The sequence below is a fragment of the Sclerotinia sclerotiorum genome, genomic scaffold (genome assembly GCF_000146945.2).
Source record: "Sclerotinia sclerotiorum 1980 UF-70 scaffold_19 genomic scaffold, whole genome shotgun sequence".
In the NCBI taxonomy this organism is placed as follows: Eukaryota; Fungi; Ascomycota; class Leotiomycetes; order Helotiales; family Sclerotiniaceae; genus Sclerotinia; species Sclerotinia sclerotiorum.
Window position 1 is genome coordinate 124,187 of NW_001820817.1, and position 20,500 is coordinate 144,686.

Here is a 20,500-nt window from a genome sequence, read left to right on the forward strand (position 1 = left end):
TCTTTTTTAAAAGGCTTTATAAATCTTCTTAATATCTTAATCTAATACTGATAATCAATAGTTTTATCATATCAGATACCACTTTTGCAGTTCAATAATAAGATTATATTCTTCATAGTAGCATAGTGATTCTAAGAATTTCTCATCTCAAACTTCACTTCTATCATGTTTCATTTCACTACTATCTAAACTTCACTTTTATCATACATCATTCCATTACCATCCAAAATCATCCAAGGCCACAAGGCTCAGACTCGAAACCGTGCCTGTTTTCCACCTATTTTGATTCTTTAAAAGTCAACCATTCCATCTTGTCGCGTTTCTTCTCCTTTTCCTCAAAAATAACAATAACAACATCAGCATCAACAAAAACAAAAACAATCAATAAAAAACATCAACTCAAAAAAAATGGCAACTCACGATCTACTAACCAATCCCCTCGCCGTTCGCAATCCAAACCCTCTAAATCTAATCCCCTACTCCGTAGCAACAGGCATCTACTCTCCCGAAGGAAAAGACGTCTACATAACCCACGCCAACATCCACCCCCTCACACACGTCCCCGGAATCCCCTCCCCATACAGCCAAGAACAACTCGAGCAACGCGCCCTCTACATCAGCGGCATCCCACCCGAATGGCAAACCCCCGCTTTCCGCCGCATCTTCCAGATCTACGGCACCGTGGAAAAATGTCCCGTTATCTTCGATCTGGCTTCGCAGTCTACCTTTCGCTTTGTCGTTATGAATACGAGGGAGGAGTGTCGGAGGGCGAGGGATTCAGTACATGGGTTTGTGTTGGAGAGACATGTGATTTTTACGGCGGAGGCGTTGCCTTCGAGTTCGTTGCTGAGACTTTATTCGTTGGGTTTGAATACTTTGGGTTTGGATACGCCGGATTCGCAAATTGATGGTGATCGGGAAGATCGAAAAGATGGAGGTGAAGTTCAACTCGGTGATTTGGATATCAATCAGGAAAATATCGTAATTAATAATCCATATATATATGGTAGTGGAACAATCGATCAAACACCAATGACGCATCGTCATCCATCTCCTCCTCAAATCAAATTACCCACCGTCTCGGTACAGGAAGTCGAAACGGAAAATGAATCTCAACCTTCAACTCGCAAACACAGACCTGCACCCTTAAATCTAACAGGTTTAACCAACAAATCCACTCGACGGATTTCTCCCCTCTTACCGCCGCAATCTCCCTTCCCAACCCAAACGAACTTCCCCTCTATCCCCGAAACTAATGAAGATCCCCATTCCACAACCACAACCACAACCACAACCACATCCCCCACACCCACCCCCACCCAACCCACCTTCCAAACCCAAGCCAACACCTGGGCCGCAATCGTCAGCTCCGCCTCCCCCTCGCACCAAAACGTCGATCTCCACCCCAGCACTCCCCGCAGCGGCCGGCGCCTCACAAGCATCGGACGAATCCCCACCCTCCCCATCCTAAAACCCACCACCCACGAACCACTCACCCACCAATCCCGCGTCATCCTCATCCTCAACATCCCCCCCACTCTAACCCTCACCGACATCAGCAACGCCGTCCACGAAGGCCCCATCGTCTGTATCCGCTTCGGCATCGACACTGACACTTCCCTCCGCTTTTCCGGCATCGTATTCCAACACGCGCAGGACGCACACATGTTCTACGATATCTTGCGCGCCGAACACGAAAATCGCACACCGGTGCGTTTTCGCTTTCTAGCTGACGCAGTAAGAGGAGATCCCTTCCCGATAAATGAAGATATTCTCGCCATGGGCGCACCAACTTACGCATCACGTCGCCTAACTATCGTAAAAAAAGCATTTTTTTTCGCCTTTACGGGAAAAAATCTACAGACGCTTTGTGAGAAGGAAGTAGGGAGGGAGAATGTCCAATTGGTATTTGTGTATAATGGGGGGAATGCGACGGTGGTGTTTGCAGAGGTGAGAGCGGCGATTAAGATGAAAGCGAGATTGGAGAGGTTGAGGGAGGGTGCAGGGAATGGGTCGACGTGTTCGATTTATGAGGGTTTGCAGGTTTCGTTTTCGAAGGATCCGTGTGAGTTGGAGGGGGGATTGAATTTGCAGGCGGCGGATGGGTATCATGCTTAATTGAGTGTGGGTGGATGATGAGAGGAGAGGGAGAGTCGTCTTTGAAGATGAAGTGATGACTTAGGAAAAAGAGACTTTCAATTCGCAGGTTTGTCTGTCTGTCTGTCTTGCCAACTAGCTATTTCTTTCAGCTCCTTGCTCATTGCCTGACATCCACTTGGATCTTCTCACCCACTCATACTCTTTGGATCTCTCACATTCAATCATCTCCTTTTTTTTTGTTCTCAAAGATGGAGTATTCATTTGATTATCGCGATATATTCGAATCGCCTTAGCGTTCTTATTTCTTATTTTGTATTTTGCCATCGGACTATGGATATGGATATGGATATGAATCTTTTGATACAAAGATCTTGAGCATCATATCATGGTGGATATCTCATTATGCTTCTGTTTAATCCATACTGCAGCCACTTTTCAGGTATTCAAGACCTGCTATAATTACCGCGGATCACCTCCCGTGGCATCCTTAATTAGTTCCTTTACCAATGAAAGATTATTCAACTCCCAATGAAACGCCCATTGCCCATTGCCTATCGCCTATCCATGCAATATCCAAACCCAATAGTACAAACGTGCAAACAATTATACAAAACCCCTCCCATGATAATTTATCCAAATAATTTTTGCCAAAGAGACACAGAAGGTCTCCTCCCATACACATGATTTATACAAGCATCCTCATGATCAAATCTCTCCGACCCACTATGTCTCTGACCACTTCCCCAAACATTAATAGGTAATACACCCAAACCCCTCAAATCCCTCCTCACATCCCTCCCATCTTTAAAATCCTTAGCCGAGAACCAATACGGATTTCCAAGCGAACGAAACTTCTTCCACGTAACTCTTCGTTCAAGTCCCGCATCCATATCTCGCACTCGATGTACATCTTTCAAATTCTCGCTCAACATCTCCAACACAATATCCGTTAACATAGCCCCTCCACACACTTCCCCCGATTCCTTCGCATCGATCTTTTCCCCGAAAAGTCCCGTAGAAGAATGCGAAATACATCTCACAATCGCTTTCCTCAATAACGGATCAAAACGTCCCGGTGCCCACATAGCATAAGTAGCAAAACCGAAAGTTCTCGACCAGCCCCATTTCTCCCTAACATGAGACGCCATATACGGTTCATCGATATCGATACCGAGCACCAAACTTATGGGACTCGATCGCTCCCTCTGTTCCACATATCGACCTGTTGAATTGGGATAACTTCGAGGAAGACCCAGGGAAGGATGTTCAATGATATCGAGATCGAAACATTCACCTATAGCCACTCGAGGCCAAATATCCGGTTCGAGATAGAAACCCCCATGATACCAAAGTAACAACCAGCGAAAAAGATCAATTTCGAGTTCTGGGTGCGCAGAGAGCGTCTCCGCGATTAAAGGGATGGAACGAAAATACGGGAGAATATCCGGACCGGGCGATGATGAAGCGTATTGTTTAATTTCCCACTCTGGATTAATAGCTGCCCATCTTTGTGTCCATTCTTCCCAACTGGGTGCTTCGAGCTCTGAAGTGATTTGCCAAATAACTTTTCGTGCTCGAGTGCCTTTTTCGAGTTCTTGAAGTGCGGAGATAATGCTCTCTTCTATTTTGATTAGTTTCTTCTCGAGCACTTCTTCTTGTGTGCGATTCGCATGTTGTCGGTATGGAGAAATATGTTCGTAGATGGGTGTGCTCCGATGTTCATCGATCGGAAGGTTCGGAGACGCGGGGAATGTGAATTGATATTTATAGCAGAAGGTAATGATGCATAGGATGAGGAGTGTATATAGAAGAGATCGTAATATGCGTGGATGTGGCTGATGTGACATTCTTGATTTTTGGCATGATGTGGATTTACATCAAGGAGGAAGGGGGGAAAAGAAGAATATAAAATAAAGATCGATGGAAAGGGGTTGGATGTTTTATCTATTTGATGTCGCAAGATCAGAAATCAGAAACCAATGGGAAGTGGGGCAAGTCAATATTTCTATTTTTGGAATCTTGGCGGGAGGGCATGAAAATTGGAACATCAATGTCGACAGACAATATCAATCCATGGCATGGAAAATGAGGTTTTTGAGCAGTGATACATTGGATTTGATTTAAGATTGAAGCCTTTCGTGATATTGGAGCTTTCAAGTCTCTTTGTCGAGAATAATTAAACCTCAATTTTCAAGCAACATACATCAAATACTTTCGTCTCCGTCACGACCACGCCCACAACCAACAATGAATTCCAAGCCTTGTTGTTTCACATATGGCCATTTTGGATAGAAACACTCATTGTCGCTATAAACACAGTATGATTCCGCCGTAATTACCTCAATGGGCACTTCCCATACGTTAAATCTTATCCCTCACCACTTTACCCAAAGGATATATCCTTGATGGCATGGCTGGCATACAGGCATTGTATTTTGCCATGGGGGACAGGCTTAATATACAAACTTCAGCCCTCTACCAGTCTATACTTTCCTGATCCCAAGGAAGATCCGCGTCCCGGATATGAGCACAAAAGAAGCTCACATCGTCGTCGACCTCATCAGGCCCCAAGTCGCCGACACGTGTTCCACTCCTGTCTAGAACCAACTTGCTCATCAACAATTCAGAAAGGCATTCTGAGACATCCCCCATATAGTCAAACTCATATTTTGCTTCTCGGAGATGGTCTAACACAGCCCGGTAACGGGCTGCGTCATTCGATCCTGCTTTCCACATTGCTTCCCCACGCTCCATGAAATGGATGGGAAAACTTGGAGTCTCTTCCGCGTTACATATAATAGATCGATCAACTCTATCTTGCAAAGAGCGAACGCTCGTGAGTGCTATCATAAAAGAAAGTTTGAGTTCTTTATCATCGTCAAATTCCGATACCCAAGACTCCCATTTGTGAAAGTATTTTGTCTCCGCAACTTGATAAATCATGCACTCTCGGAAGAGTACAGGGTGATGGAGCTTCTTAGCAATTCGAAGTAGACATTCGCTGTTGCGGCGGATCGACTCCGTAAATACGGGACTCCTATGCAGCGGAATCCAAAGAATGTGAAAATGCAGGAAGGGCACAATAAAAGTCTGCTAAGCGGTAGATATCCATGAAACAGTCGTAACTACCGATGATGTATGGTCTATTATAGAAAACAAAGAGTAATGTCTCAAAAGCGCTTCTTTCAGAACTTTCAGTTCGCGGAGCTTTCGGGTTGTTTGTACTCGGGTGGTTAAGAGAATGGGGCGACTACGATAAGTTAGTCTTCCCGCCTGACTGCTTAGAAAACAGCTGAATTTCAACAAGTTCCCGTAGGAGACGGTCGATATTGATCCGTGCGTACATGATCAAATGTGCCATTTTGATTGAACAAACAAGGGAGTACTGGATCATGGATTGATCGGGATAAACTGCAAAATCGAACGCGCTCAATGGTCCCATTGGAAAACAGAAACAGAGAAAATAACATGGGAATCCTACATACCGATTTCACTGCTTCCAAACTCCATTCTCCATCGGCATCAACCACAGTGACATAATCGTAGGAAAAAAGCGATCTCTTTACAGCAGGAACCTTGTCTGCAGAATCTAAGAACTTCCGAAAGTATGCAGAATTGAGCTTCAAAATGATCGGGTGAGCATGGTATTCTTGACCAAATACATTGAGGCGGATATCGTTTTCGAAACCTGGATGCTGGAGTATTATGGGTTTCATCGCTTTCTTCGCATTGCCATCGGCGTCGCGTTCCGTTGGAATCGAGCTTGTCATTTTAATGATGGCTTGAAATATGTTGCCTTTAACAGAAGTCCTGTTTAAGTCTTTTGAGGATATTTTTGAGGAGATTCAGAACTGAGATTGGAAGAAAAATCTTTGTGGTTGTCTGAAAGTGAGAGGAGTTATTGACAGGCATGGACTGTCACCACCACCACCACCACGTGATCAAATGGCTGTGCCCTCAAAGGTATTCACTTTGGTATCACGCTTTATGTGCAAAATCGTTTTCTATTCTGATGTTATACGGACCGTATTCATTACAACACTCCAGCCACCACAAATAACCCAATCGTCGATATGTGTATGAAAAAGCTTTCGTAAAGGCCAGGTAAGATTTGGGAGACTGATTTATTGGAGTAGAGTAAGCTTTCATACACATTGATCCGATCACTAATATTCCATGGGTTCTAGAAAGTCCACTGGCAGTGAGGTCTCTGAAACCCAGACGCACAACAGGCTGGCATAAGATCTTTCCTTTCCACCTCCGCTACCAGTCCATAGACATAAGCAGAAAACAACGACAGGAACGTGGTCAACACCAAGTCCATACAGAAAAGAGTGTCATGATCCAACACAAAATATTTTGGTCTAAATTATGCTCGATTTTAGCTGGATTGTGGTTTGTCGTCTACAAACTTATAAAGATGCTTTGGTCTACCGGGGCAGCCAGCACTGACAGAAAACAAATTACCATCGTATGTCGTCATCTGGAATTCGGACCTGATTAATGCCGTGGTTCTCTCACACTGTACTTGTAAGGATGACCAGACTGTCCGATTGGTCATTATAAATATATATTGAAGAACGTTCTCTCTTGAAAGATGTTATTTTCGAATATTGTTAAAAGTTTAAAGGAGCACGTTCGAGAATATAGGAGTTGGGAATATAAGCATGGAAAAGGCGGTGGTTAGCTTTGAAGCATAGTTAATATGTATCTCCCCGCTTTAGCGAGCTGCCCGAACAGGAACCAGGATTTCGTCCAGAGACGAAGTATACATATATTTCATTAATACTTTATAATTTTCTGATTTTGATCCATTCATATTACATAAACATCTTTTTCTCTCGCCCAAATGTTCTACAGAACTTGTTTATGTTTTAATCAGGCGCAGAAATCTCATATATCGTAGAATTTTTAATATTGACCAAGCCTAGGCCACTTAAATTGTATGTATCATAGCTTTTCATAACTTTTCCTAGAGGGAATTTGAATTGAATTGTGGATTAGGCACTTCATGCTCAAGTGATGAAAAAAAACGAAGCTCTCGAACTAAACAGGTTGATCTCGGTTAACACTGGGATTACATGATCAATAATATTTCCTGTATCAATTTTAGGCCATGGCAAAGGATTCAATAGACAGTAGAACATACTGTATCTGCAACTACGTTGTTCTTCCTTCGTGATGATATAATTGTAGAGTTAGAGGAAATCTACTACGATATTGAGGCCAATTGCATCATCTGAGATATATCAGCGCTATTACATAAAGCAGAGAAGCAATACCGTCCATTATCCATACATACTTGGATCTTATAACATATGAATGTAAAGAGTCTAGCACATGGGAGCTACAAGCCCAAGCTTAAGAAAGCCTTGTGTAATACAAGAAGGCAAAATTGGTAGTATCTTTCTAATGAGAGTCGAATCTAATGTAATAATTGAGCACACAGTCGTCGGTATCCTTCCATTATCATTTTAATATACTAATAGTCTTCTCACGTCTTCTATTCCGTCTACTGAACTGACTTCTGGCTGGTGTTTAGACTAACTGTGATTGACAATCTCCTTAGTTTTATTCAAAATATTACTACAAATATCTTGAATTTTCAATCGTCCAAGGTTTTCCCTAAGTCTCGCTGGAGTTGGAGTTCTGGATTATGATAGATGCATGTCACGGTAAATTCACGTGACTAGTGAAGACTGATATTTTACCTTCGAATGGGAGTATCTATATATCCTACCGCCGAGTTCTTACTACCTCAAACAGAAAACTAAAATCTTTGTAAATTGTAAATTATTGTATGCCGTGTAACAATTGCGAGGCTTGATATCGTCGGTCATGGGCGAACACGACATCAGCACGTGAGGTGCACAATGAAGAGTCTTTTCATGTCTACCCCGCTCCAACCTCTTTTAGAAAGTTAGAATCTCTCATTAATTCTGCTTCTTCTTCAGCTCCGCTGTGTATCTTCCGCTTCACTTGTATTTAGTGAAAGCGAGTAAGTTTGATATCTGCACCACATTCATCAGACTTCTGTTGCGAGTAACCTAGATCAGTTCAAGGTTATTGAAACTTTTCGAGGGACGGAGATTGCACAAACAATTGATTGAAAATATCAGACCATCAACTCATCAACTCATCAACTCATCAACTCATCAACTCGAACCAATTATCTGTGCCATACTACCATTAGAAACTACCTTTTTATTGCAAACTTTAAGAAACACGCAACAAGATTCATCTTACAGAATATCATTTCACACACCGTTCACAACTTACTTCTGATCAGACACCAGTATGCCTACTCCAGTGGAAACATTTCCAATGCCGGCGGGGAATTCCGACACCGGACACTCGGGTTACTATATTCACCCACGTAGGATTCCGTCTGCACTCCAGTCTTCTGAAATTACACTCCGCTTACTTTCGGGGACTCATTGAATCCCATGATAATGCACCAGAACGTTCTCTCGCGGAGTAGAAATATGATTGGGTTGCAAAATTGGAAGAGAATGGGAGATGGTACGTTGTTAAAAGAACCCAGGAATCCCAGGTAAGCACGAGTACTTGATTGATCAAATATTCCACAAGATAGAACTAGATAATTTATGACATATGGTACGGGGCACGGGAAATGTAGCGTTCGGAACCATTTCGGCTTTTCGATGCATGATTAAGGCGATGTACCTAGTTACTTATTGGATTGAAAGTACGAAGCATCTGCAAGAAATTACAGAAATGGCTGGTTACTATCATTGTCTCCCAGCTGTGTCGCACTCTCTGTACTTGTCCTTGCTTCGCAGTGAGAGCTTCAAAGCCCACATGTTTAATGACCAGGAGGTATTGCTCGGTGTGGCAACTAAATTAAGGCATAAGGAGCTATTCCACGATTGTCTCAGTCTTATTTCCGGCAGATGGCATCCAAATGACCAGAATTTCACCATAGGTATTAAAGATCAGAGACTTGCGAAATATGCAGTTGAGCTACATAACCTACTGGGCGGAAAGCTTGCATATACACACCAGGCGATCTTGCGAGACACCTTTGCACCATATAGTGATGATGCATGGCAAGAACTTTTGGCGAATGCTGCAGAGGACTCACAGGGCTGCCTGATAAGATATTTTAGGACGATTTATGACGATGCTATAGAAATACAGCAAAATGTGCTCATCGACCTCCTAGCCCCTATTATCGAAAATAATCTTCATTTGTTGCCCCGCGCCATTGCCGGTGAAGGTACTTTTCGTTACCACTTACTCTGCCTCGATTTGAACATGGATAATTTTGATGTAAGTATAGAAACTCTGCTTGGTATGTCAGTTGTTACATATGGAGGCTAGGCTAAAAACATATCGATAGTGGGACACATAACAATCACAGACTGATCAACGTGGTTAATCAGCTATCTTATGGATTTCATTGATCTGTTTCTTTTGTTCATCGACTGTCGATTAACTAACACATGACTCTTTTCCAGTGAAAGATGTTTGGAAAAATAATGATGTATTTTTTTTCTTTTCAACTTTTTGGATTTCTTTCATTTACTTTCACAATCACTCTTCGTCTCGGCACGAAAATTTTAAAACCAAAAAACAAGACCATTGAATTATCTTCAAATCACATTCACAATGTTTTTATTATTTTCAAAAATTGATAAAATGCCAATTTCTTTAATTGATTAGCTTGTTATTAATTGAAATATAGCCTTTTTACCTTACTAGTGATATTTTAAAGATTTGCTCCATTGAATTACAACAAGACCAGTACTCAGCACTAAAAACTAGCTGACCGGTTGACAATTCTGTAAGGGAGACCGGCTAGTAACTTTACCGCAACCCTACTGGAGCTGCCATTGGCCGACAATGAAAGGATTTTGATTCTTTGTGTTCGTTTGAAGTAATTTCATTTATTTGATTTGCACCACTTGTATGCAGAGTTTCTTATTCACTTGAATTATTGAATAATGCATGGTTGAATATTTGCGGATTCTCCAAGGTGGAAGGGAAAGACGTGGGTTTGGATTGTCATCTAGATTGCTGACACTCTGCGTATCTGGTGAGTTCTGAAGTATTAGTTGTGGTATAGATCAATTGGTTAATTGATGTTGATCTCTTGACGACGACAAGGTGGGATTGTGAAACATGGGGAAAAAATACTGATGAGCTCAATATCTCGGGGCACGCCAACGTTTGAAATCAGATAACTATTCTTCTCATTTCCCTACACAGCTTGTCTAATTAGTAGCACCTCTCAAAGCCATAGCTCCCAAAACCATAATCTCTAATTCTTTCCTTTCATCTTGTATCTTCTCGCTCACACCATTCGCGCCTCCTTTCTTCCCACCACCACCACCACCACAGGCGTTCAACTTATACAGTTTCTTCACTCGCGCAATATCGGTCATTTTGCTTAATGTCTCATCTTCAAATGGGACGGCTTCTCCTTCGATAGATGAAGAAAGATGTTCTGAGATTTGAGGAGCGGATGATGCGGGTGCTACTTTTACTACTAAGAGGGAGGTTGTAGAGGGTGTTATACCGAAGCGGCGGAAGGATTCTGCGATCTTGAGGGTAATTGTTAGATGGGTTGTTGGTGTTTATAATTCAATCATAACCAATATAAAATGAGTCCGGAAATGATAATTTGATATGATACGACATGTGACCATATACCCAGTAAATGGATAAGAGATGAAATAAGCGGGAATAAGGAGAAGCGAACATACATTATTATTCATACTCAACGAAAAAACAATCTCCGAGTGTATATTTCGACTCTTTAATCGCCCTTCTAATGCATCGTTAATGGCTCTATAGGCTGCGGCTAAGATGTGTAGTTTTGATAGGACCTGTGAATTGTGTTGATGTCAGTGATTGTCACGTGATAGACTGCCCCACTATCAAATTTGTTGATGGAGGGGTAGAGGGGCCTGTGAGCGGGAAAAGGAGAGGAAGCAGGAGAAGAGCGAGCAAAAAATAAAGGAGAGGAGAAAAGAGAGCAAAGAAGAAGAGAAAAATAAAGGGGAATGTAACAGTAACATACAACACTAGCATCAATAAACGCATATTCAAAATCGGTATTTCCACCTAGTAATTGCTGGTGGAGGAATGATGCGTTTTGGATGTTGCGGTAGAGGGCGATGTGGAGCGTGTGTGTTGAGGGGATGTGTTCTAGGGGGAGGGTCTGAAGAAGATGGGTAGGTGAGGGGGACATTTTGGGTTGAGGTGGCGGTATATTTTTGGGGGGATGAAGTGTGAATAAAGTGAGGAAGGTAGGCTTGTGTGTCTCGGCTCGGACGACTGGAGGCTATGGTGACCAGGGTTGGGCGATTGGTATTTGGTATTTGGTACCTATTGATGTGTTGGGATCGTTGCTAGGTTGGGCACGGAATGGTGTGGTGGAATGGTATGGTGGAGTGAAAGTAGATGGTAGATCGTAGCGTGAAAGTTCCTGGGTCCGGCTGTCTTGGGATGATGAGTCAGCTTTTAAGAACGGCACCAAAGCATTTACTAGCAGGGACCATGAGATAAAGGGATTTTTTTTAAATTTTTGTCGGTGCACCCGGTGAGCCGCTTGTGGCTGTGTATTGTTAGTTTAATACAATGTGAACCTAGTCCACTAATTTTTGAGGAACGGTTTTTTACGTTTCTTTTGAGTTGTTGGCTCGCGGTTGCACGGAATATTGTGTAGATGCTTGGCTTTTGCTTTGGCTTTGGCCAAGGATTTCCGACTTGATGGTTCGGATGGATTTCGGTAAGCTGCGAGTAGGTTATACATGTGCAGCGGTGATTGTCTATTTTTAGTAAACCGGGGAAGTCAACACTCCCCCAAATGGGTCCCAAGAGATATTCCTCTTTCAGTACCTACTTTCCATACCTTTTAAATCGTCCGATTATTCTTTAGATTCGAACAGCCGATCGGAAATTAATTGATTTTCGCCCGCGTTCAAGCTCTTCTTGGCTGAAAGGCTTCTTGTTGAGTAGATAGACGACTTTAGTTCCTCGCTAAAAATCCCATCTTTTCTCCTTAAACTAACCTTACCTAGGTACAATAGATTACAGACCGGCCACCTCGAATTCCCCACTCCTACACTGCTCCATATCCCGGGCAAAACCCAGCTGAGAAGTAGGTAAATGACATCGCCCTCCTTCCATAGGGTCAATGCAAAACATGGCTTACACGTGGCTTTCCCTTTGTCCTTTTACCCTCTAAATAGTATATGCCAAGTGCCAAGACATTCCTGAGATGAAGATGAATGAAAAGCATTGTTATACCAAGGAAGATCTTGGCTGTTTCTGGACGTCATCTTTTTGAACATTGATTTTTGAGGCATTTTGCCATTGCTAAAGTGCAGGGAAAGAGAAATGGGATTGCGCGGCATGTAACGAATGGTTGTTATGTTACATTACATCCATGGATCGGCGGCCCGCGGAAATGGTTGTGAACTTGTGATACTGTACTGGTTGTATTGTAGTCTTATAGTCTAATAGACTTACCAGGGAGGGGAAGATATAGTTGATCCCCCGGCTTCCTGATCTACCGAGAAGCAAAACAAGGAGGGAAATGATCGCTGTAAGTGCTGTGAGTGCTGGAACTTCTTTTCGTCAATTCTTTCTGAATCATGGCCAGATGGATGATCCTCACAATTACAGAAGCTTTCTTGAACGATTCGGAATCTTTTCTCGATATCCAATAGGCTCTGTGTTCCTTTGGAATGCAAAGAAAATGATAGGAAGGGCTTGAAGGGAAACACGTACCGGGACCTTAGATAAGAATGGAGGAAAAAAGGGAAAAGTTGCAAGTACTTAGCTGAAAATTCTAAGTCTTATGAGCTTTTCTTCGCTTTTGGATGAAGTAAGGTTAGGTTATGGATGAGGAAGCTTTTATTGTTCTTTTGGAATTCTAGAGCCTAATCACCTTCTTTTCTCCTTATCTATTTCTTTCTCGCATTTGGATGAGGTATAGCGAAGCTTTTAGATTTTCCAATTCAAAAGCTTGGTAGATTCTTTTCTTTATTCCTGAAATAGAAACCCGTAGCATTTTATATATATTACATGTCACCACAAAGTCAATGAAGATGTTCTATCTTTAACACCCACGTTTTTTCTCGATATATTGAACATCATTCATACCTTCCCCTGAATTACGTCTCAACCTCATACTTTGCCTGCATATCTTCATGATACTATTGAGTATCGAGGGTACCTTTTCATGTTCTCACACCTACCTTCTGTTTCACGAGGCAGGCTTGTTCTTCTTTCCCTTCCCTTTTCCCCATATTGAATATTGGTTGAGCTGAAATGTTCAATTGTGTTTGAGCCTTTCACCGATTTCTTGTCCTCTGTCCCTCTGTCTAATCCCTAAAGCGGCACCGTTACCCTTCCTCATTGGGACTAGAGTTAGCACACGAGCAGCCATCCAATCAATTCAATTGGCCTTTCGCCGCTCACAATGATATTTCATGGTAGTCTTGGTGTACAGTTGCCTCAATACAATTCACCTAATCAATCTGATCATCGAGACCGACTCGGTCAACAATTTGATTTGTTGAATCCTTATACAAATTATACCAATTCTTCATGGCAGCTTCATGGTTTATTAGACGCGAACACTGACAACAAAGCATTGGAGGATCAACATCAGAACCAGAATCAGAACCGACCGACTGGGTGTTCAACGGCTTCTTCCATATCACTACATAATACGGCGTTTTCCGGCGCATTAATTGCGACAATGCCTCAAAAGCGAAATGCTTCCGGTGAACCCAATGGCTCAACTGCTCCTGTTGCGAAGCAGATTAAATCAGAACAACATCCAGAAGAATTCTCAAATACGGTGAAGAAAAAGTTATTATCTTCGACGAGAACGGGTCAAGCGTGCGACCGGTGTAAGGTTAGTACTAACCATTCGAAAGTTGGGATCAACGACAACGTTTCGCCTTTCTATATGGTTCAAATCAACTAACGATGATGAATATTGTCTATAGGTTCGTAAGATACGATGCGATGGATTACCTAGTGGTTGTTCGCCATGTTTACAAAATAATACGGAATGTCGGACGACAGATAGGATAACTGGTCGCGCCACATCGCGGGGTTATGTTGAAGGAATTGAGCAACAGAATCGCGATCTGCAACTTCGAATTCAAGAGCTGGAGCAACGATTGTTGCAAAGTGGCGCTGATATAAAACCAACCAACGGATTTCACGATTCAGGATCCGGTCAATATGGATACGGTCAATCTTCTAATGGGATGCAATCATCATGGAGTTCGGCAGGTTCAGCATACACTTCACCAACTTCAATAAACGTGAATAATGGCCAGCAACAAGAGACCAATATGTTTCGTGCTTTACCTGCTTATCGAGCTGGATGTATGGGCGATAATTATCTTGGAGTATCACCTGGAAGCTCTCATCTAAGCGCGATAAAAGGTACAGCATTATCGATTTTAGGTATGGAGATTGACATTGCGGATTTTCGTTCTATCGATATGGATGAACCGGATTCCTCAGTTTTTCACCCTCAACTTTACAACAAATCATATCAATCCTTTCTTCAATCGGCTTGGAATGTAAATCCAAGAATTGACAAGGTTGAATTGCCATCCCGTTCAGACGGTCTCACCTATGCCCAGTGGTATTTTCGTGTCATCAACCCATACTGTCCCCTCCTTCACAGAGGTACTTTTATGAGATTGGTATGTGTATTCTGATTCAGCCTTTTCCTTCAACTAATAATCAATACAGTTGACTCGGATGTACGATGATCCTACCTTTCGCCCAACTATCGCCGAGAACGTTATTGTTCATATGGTCTTCGCTATTATGTTCTTCCAGTATGCGACTAGAAACTGGGAAGATGTTGAACAACAAGCGAACTTGAACTCCCAGTCGAATATGCACTACCATTACTGTCTTGGCATGTTTTACCAGCTAGCATGTAGTCATACAGCACAAGATGTTCAAGCTTTAGCCTTGATTTGCATGCATCTTCGAAACTTCCCCAAGCCGGGCGCAAGTTGGATGCTTGCCAGAATGGCTATGACTCTTGCTATTGAACTTGGGCTTCACCGATCGATGAAAAGATGGGCCCCTGATTCGAATACGCTTAGCGAACTCGAAATCGAAATGCGTAGACGAACTTTTTGGGTTGTCCTAACTGTTAATGTTACCCTTAGTGGAAAGCTTGGCCGCCCAATGCCGCTACGGAATGAAGATTATGATGTTGAAATTCCTTCACCAATCGACGATGATTACATTCCCGGTGAAGGTGTAGAGTCACCTCACCCAATTAAATGTAACCACGAGATTGGTATCCAAGCTTTCAAGCTTATACCATGTTATCTGGAACTATATTCAACTATTTATTCAATATCCCGTCGGCCAGATACTTACATTGCAACTGTCAATAAATTAGAGGCCAAAATCCGTGCTTGGAAGGAAGATTTACCTTTCCAGCTAGTGAATGGAGAGTTGGGACATAACGAACAAGAAGGACGAGTATTCGCTCTCTATGCTCAATCTTGGTCTCAAGAATTTCGTCTTCTTCTGCGTCATCCATCAGTATCTATGACAACAGATCCCGATTTCAATGCCGAGAGCATGAGAATATGTGTAGAGTCTTCTCGGCAAATGTTAGGAGTTGTCCGCCAACTTCAGAAGTACAGAAGTCTTGACACGACTTGGTACAATACTTCGGTTTATGTCATGGCACTTACTACAACATTATTCGCTCAGTGGGAGAAGCGTGGCGGGATATCGTCAGCTGACTTTGCAGCGTTGAGAGAAGAAATGGACATATGGTTGGACATCATGGGGGATATAGGCTCGCTGCTTGGTAAGTGCAATCTCATTGATTCAGAACAACTTTACTAATTGATTAGGTTCTGGAACACGACTTAAAAAGGCCGTCCAGGTTGTCACTGACGGAACACTCGGTCTATTGAGCCGAAATTTACCGATCAAGAACGATAAAAGTTATGTTTCGGCCAACACGCCCCAGGAAGAGATGAGACCTGCAGAGCAAACTTCGAACACCAACGGTAACAATGGTTATGCAGTGACAGCTCAGAACTATAATTACACTGAGCCTGTTTCTGCTAGTGGAAGTGCACCTGCACCTAGCTACCCATCTTCCGATGGTCAGATGTCTCATCAACAAACACCATACCCAGCTGCAACTCAATATTCGCCATATCTCGAGTCAGCTTCCAATACTTCCGATTTAACATATGCTCAGCCCGAAAATCAAAGCTATTCAGGTTATTCGGCTCCAACTACGGATTCTGTAGAAGCACCATTAATCGCTGCATTAGCTGCTCAGGCATCTCAGGTCGCTCCTAACACATGGCATAGAAATTCAATACAAGTTAATACAGCGCCTACACAAGCATGGCAAAATTGGACATCTACTATAACGGGCAATCTCGAACCGCAAGAATGTTACTCGGCAAGTGCTTTGATGCAACTAGGGGGGAGAGATCTGAGTACTGGTGATGCGACACAATTAAATTCATCGATAGGTGAAGTTCAAAATGGAGGTGTGGGTGAACAGGGACATTTGGGTGGACAAGTTTCGGGGGCTATCGCGGGTGCGACTTGGCCACTTAATCTTTTTGATATTGGTCCTAATGGTACGGCCGGTTGATCCTGGAGGTATTTTGCACGTGATTGACTTGAATAATTTGTGGATATGGTAATGGATGGCGTACTGAGGATAGAAAAATGCGGTACAATGGGTGGTTGGTTTACTTGGAGTTTAAGGGGCAGGGGCGAGAGGGTTACATAGGCTGGATATAAAGTATCGGTTTGATTGTTTGGATTCGCTTGATTCTAACCTGAGGGTTCTTGTATTATAAAATAAGGGCAGGAGAGATAGGTAGAGGAAGAATGGGGATACAGTGGACGATCTAGAGACCTGGTAGAAAGAAAGGTACTGGGTAGCTCAAGTATTATTGAATGAGTATAGGTAATGATATCTGTCGGCTAGTTGAATAGAAAGTTTTGATATTCTCTGTATTCTTCATATTATAAGAATCAGTCGGGTATCAATACGCATACCTAATAAATCGAGCTGTATTGTGTGTATGTGTATATGTTTTAAGTGTATTGTAACTCTTATATAATTGAATTAATATGCTCATTAGGAATAATCCTATAGGATAGGCCTTGCAATAAAAAGGCTGCGTTGGGGTAACCTTACGGGTACACTAATAAGAATTCATGCGGAAAGCGGGTCTTTTCATTTTCGGTTGACGGGTCAACCATGTTTAGTTTTTAGAGGAAATGAAAGTCTAAGGTTATGAATGAAGTAAAAGTTCCAGGAACACTTGTACGTAAATGCATGAGCATCTTCAAAATCAAACAAATACCTACAGACGACAAATTTGCGACCGTCGTTCCTTGACTTATACCTCAATGCTAATCGGAGATAGCTATTTGTAATTCTTCTTAACCATTGATTCATTCATTCCTTCCTTATTCTTTTCTTTTTACTCCAGGTCGATCTGGTTCAATTGAAATTACTGTTTGGCGGTCTGTTTACATTGCCCTCAGCTGGACAATAGTACATTATAAAGAGTACAGACGACGCCGTTGCGATGGCGTCAGACGCGTCTTCAATCTCTGTTACTGGTATGATATTCTTGGTATCGCTTTGAGGACTATTTTCTAACAATTGATAGTTCGTGTTCGTCCTTTCACTATTCAAGAAGCTGCGCAAATGTACGTCTATATCACTCAACTCCCATACGCCCATGGCATTAAATTTCGAACGACCGCTTACACTTCATAGTACAAAAACCGATGATGGAATATCATTTTTGGGAGAGGGCTCATTGGCCAGGAGCCCCGACTCCAAAGCTTGTGGACGGGGGATTCATCCTGTCATAAAGTGATTGATGATAGATGCCTGTAAGCACTGCAGAACACTGACGCTCGCAAATCTGACAATAGCAGTGTCTTCGACCCTCCACAGGACAGTCCTATGTCTCGATTCCAATCAAAAGTAGTATCAAATATGGGCAAAAGAGTTAAAGATCAAACATTCGCATTCGACCGAGTCTTCGATGATAATACTACACAAGGAGATGTTTACGAATCAACAACTAGAGGGCTTCTAGACAATGTGCTTGATGGTTATAATGCTACAGTTTTCGCATACGGTGCCACTGGTTGTGGTAAAACTCATACAATTACAGGAACTGCTCAACAACCCGGAATTATCTTCTTAACCATGCAAGAACTCTTTGAGAAAATTAACGAACGATCGGAAGAAAAGCAAACGGAAATCACATTATCTTACCTGGAAATTTATAACGAGACAATTCGAGATCTTTTGGTGCCAGGGGGCAGTAAAGCAGGATTGATGTTAAGAGAGGATGCCAATCAAGCGGTATCAGTTGCAGGATTATCGAGTCACAAACCACAAGATGTTCAGGAGGTTATGGATATGATTGTTAAAGGAAACGAATACCGAACTATTTCACCAACAGCCGCTAATGCGACATCTTCTCGATCTCATGCTGTTCTCCAAATTAATGTTGCACAAAAAGATCGAAACGCATCAGTTAACGAACCACATACTATGGCGACTTTGAGTATCATCGATTTGGCAGGCAGCGAGCGTGCCAGCGCGACAAAGAATCGCGGTGAAAGATTAATTGAAGGTGCAAATATCAACAAGTCACTTCTTGCTCTGGGCAGTTGTATCAATGCACTTTGCGATCCTCGAAAGAAAAATCACGTTCCATATCGAAATTCAAAATTGACGAGGTTATTGAAGTTTTCTCTAGGTGGGAATTGCAAGACTGTCATGATTGTATGTGTCAGTCCTTCCAGTGCTCATTTCGATGAAACCCAAAACACCTTGAGATATGCAAACCGAGCGAAGAACATTCAAACCAAGGTTACGAGGAACGTTTTCAATGTCAATCGTCACGTTAAGGATTTCTTGGTCAAGATTGATGAACAGATGGCTATGATTAATGAACTTAAGGCTCAGCAGAAAGATGCCGAGAATATTGCATTTGTAAAGTTCAGAAAACAGTCAGAAAAGAGAGATGCTATTGCGCGCGAGGGAATGGCACGTATTCGGGCGGCATTCGAGAACTCAGCGACTGAGCGTCAGGAGAAGGTCAGCCAAATGAAGAAACTTCGACAGATTGAACGCCCGTATCAGTATTTTATCCTCCTGGATTGCAGCGTTTGATAACGTGTGCGATTCTCGAGATGATGCAGAAATGCTACCAAATTTGGCTGCCATGCGCAAGACTGCTCAAGGTATTCTTCTTGAACTAGAGAGTAGTCGTCAACATTATCATCAACGGTTGCATAAGATGAATTGGGAGCGCGCGATCGATTCTGCATTGCAAAATAGTGTTCGTCAACTTGTTGAGATTGATGGGCGTGAGGATGGCAGCGATATTGCTTGCTTAACTCGAGAGACGGAACTTTTGAAAGTTAAGGTCGCAAGAGATTCATTGCAACATGTCTTAGACCAAGAAAAAGGTGTCGATGCGGGTGTTATGCAAGTGCTGCTCTCTGCCCAATTCGAGATCATGTCTTCGCTTAATGAAATTCTTGGTATGACCGAAGATGATGCAGTACAACACGGAAAGAAAACTATTTCAAAACTTTTGGAGACATGTTCGACGACCGCTGCCTCAATAGTGAAACCAGATGGCTCCATGAAAAACACGGAAAAATTCGCTCCTAGCAAACGAGGTACACCAAAACGTAAAAAGCAAACCAATCTTTCTTTTGATGATATACAATCACCAATTAAAATGCCTTCCCTCACGGTGGCACCACAAATTCCATCTCCGATGAAAGCCTCACCGAGGCGTCGTAAGATTGTAGTAGGTAAGAAAGGACTTTCTTTCACACCGAAGAAGACCTCCAAGCGAAGTGTCAGATGGCGAGACGATGACGATGCTGGTGCCCTGGCCGAATTCGAGAAAACTCCCCAGAAGTTTGAATCCACCCCGGATGTATCCTTGGTTGAAGACACTGTTACCCTACCACCTTTACCATCATACCTAGGCGAGGTTTCCACGGACCCCCTTGGCTCATCACCTATTCCTACGGCTCCACTGACATCCATTGATATTAAGCCCAAGAACAATCGATTCCAAGCAGGATTCCTGTCCAAAAAGCCCCCCTCGGGATCACCTCCACCACCAACAATTACAAATCTCTCCCCAACGTCTTCGGATACCGAACATTCTCCATTGAGAATCCTCAAGAACGGTAGTTCTCCAAATAGATCACCATTACGCGATTTAGATGAAACCGTCGAATCGACTGCAAACAACTCGGGATCTGAAGCAGAAAATTGGAAAGTAGGAAAATCAAATGGTGTTAAGATTGGTCAAGCCCTGAAGAGAAATGGTAG

At 42.6% G+C, this 20,500-nt stretch overlaps 8 protein-coding genes across 8 annotated transcripts; 4 read left to right on the plus strand and 4 right to left on the minus strand.

Annotated features, from left to right (window-relative positions):
* Window positions 1-408: 408 nt before the first annotated feature.
* Window positions 409-2,118, plus strand: SS1G_12085 (predicted protein; the record flags this gene model as incomplete). The annotated part of the gene is made up of 1 exon (XM_001587006.1): window positions 409-2,118. One exon carries the CDS (start codon window positions 409-411, stop codon window positions 2,116-2,118), a length of 1,710 nt encoding a protein of 569 aa, XP_001587056.1.
* A 611-nt stretch (window positions 2,119-2,729) lies between these two features.
* On the minus strand, window positions 2,730-3,947 carry SS1G_12086 (hypothetical protein; the record flags this gene model as incomplete). Its single annotated transcript, XM_001587007.1, has 1 exon — window positions 2,730-3,947. The coding sequence occupies one exon, from the start codon at window positions 3,945-3,947 to the stop codon at window positions 2,730-2,732; it is 1,218 nt and encodes a 405-aa protein (XP_001587057.1).
* Window positions 3,948-4,575: 628 nt separating this feature from the next.
* On the minus strand, window positions 4,576-4,836 carry SS1G_12087 (predicted protein; the record flags this gene model as incomplete). The annotated part of the gene is made up of 1 exon (XM_001587008.1): window positions 4,576-4,836. The coding sequence occupies one exon, from the start codon at window positions 4,834-4,836 to the stop codon at window positions 4,576-4,578; it is 261 nt and encodes an 86-aa protein (XP_001587058.1).
* Window positions 4,837-5,137: 301 nt separating this feature from the next.
* On the minus strand, window positions 5,138-5,870 carry SS1G_12088 (predicted protein; the record flags this gene model as incomplete). Its single annotated transcript, XM_001587009.1, has 2 exons — window positions 5,138-5,350; window positions 5,586-5,870. The coding sequence occupies 2 exons, from the start codon at window positions 5,868-5,870 to the stop codon at window positions 5,138-5,140; spliced, it is 498 nt and encodes a 165-aa protein (XP_001587059.1).
* A 2,968-nt stretch (window positions 5,871-8,838) lies between these two features.
* On the plus strand, window positions 8,839-9,892 carry SS1G_12089 (predicted protein; the record flags this gene model as incomplete). Its single annotated transcript, XM_001587010.1, has 3 exons — window positions 8,839-9,340; window positions 9,582-9,607; window positions 9,809-9,892. 3 exons carry the CDS (start codon window positions 8,839-8,841, stop codon window positions 9,890-9,892), a joined length of 612 nt encoding a protein of 203 aa, XP_001587060.1.
* A 445-nt stretch (window positions 9,893-10,337) lies between these two features.
* Window positions 10,338-11,317, minus strand: SS1G_12090 (hypothetical protein; the record flags this gene model as incomplete). The annotated part of the gene is made up of 3 exons (XM_001587011.1): window positions 10,338-10,667; window positions 10,830-10,952; window positions 11,147-11,317. The coding sequence occupies 3 exons, from the start codon at window positions 11,315-11,317 to the stop codon at window positions 10,338-10,340; spliced, it is 624 nt and encodes a 207-aa protein (XP_001587061.1).
* A 2,238-nt stretch (window positions 11,318-13,555) lies between these two features.
* SS1G_12091 (hypothetical protein) lies at window positions 13,556-16,753 on the plus strand (the record flags this gene model as incomplete). Its single annotated transcript, XM_001587012.1, has 4 exons — window positions 13,556-13,939; window positions 14,091-14,804; window positions 14,854-15,943; window positions 15,990-16,753. The coding sequence occupies 4 exons, from the start codon at window positions 13,556-13,558 to the stop codon at window positions 16,751-16,753; spliced, it is 2,952 nt and encodes a 983-aa protein (XP_001587062.1).
* A 952-nt stretch (window positions 16,754-17,705) lies between these two features.
* Window positions 17,706-20,500, plus strand: SS1G_12092 (hypothetical protein; the record flags this gene model as incomplete). The annotated part of the gene is made up of 5 exons (XM_001587013.1): window positions 17,706-17,739; window positions 17,790-17,829; window positions 18,061-19,284; window positions 19,526-20,355; window positions 20,490-20,500. The coding sequence occupies 5 exons, from the start codon at window positions 17,706-17,708 to the stop codon at window positions 20,498-20,500; spliced, it is 2,139 nt and encodes a 712-aa protein (XP_001587063.1).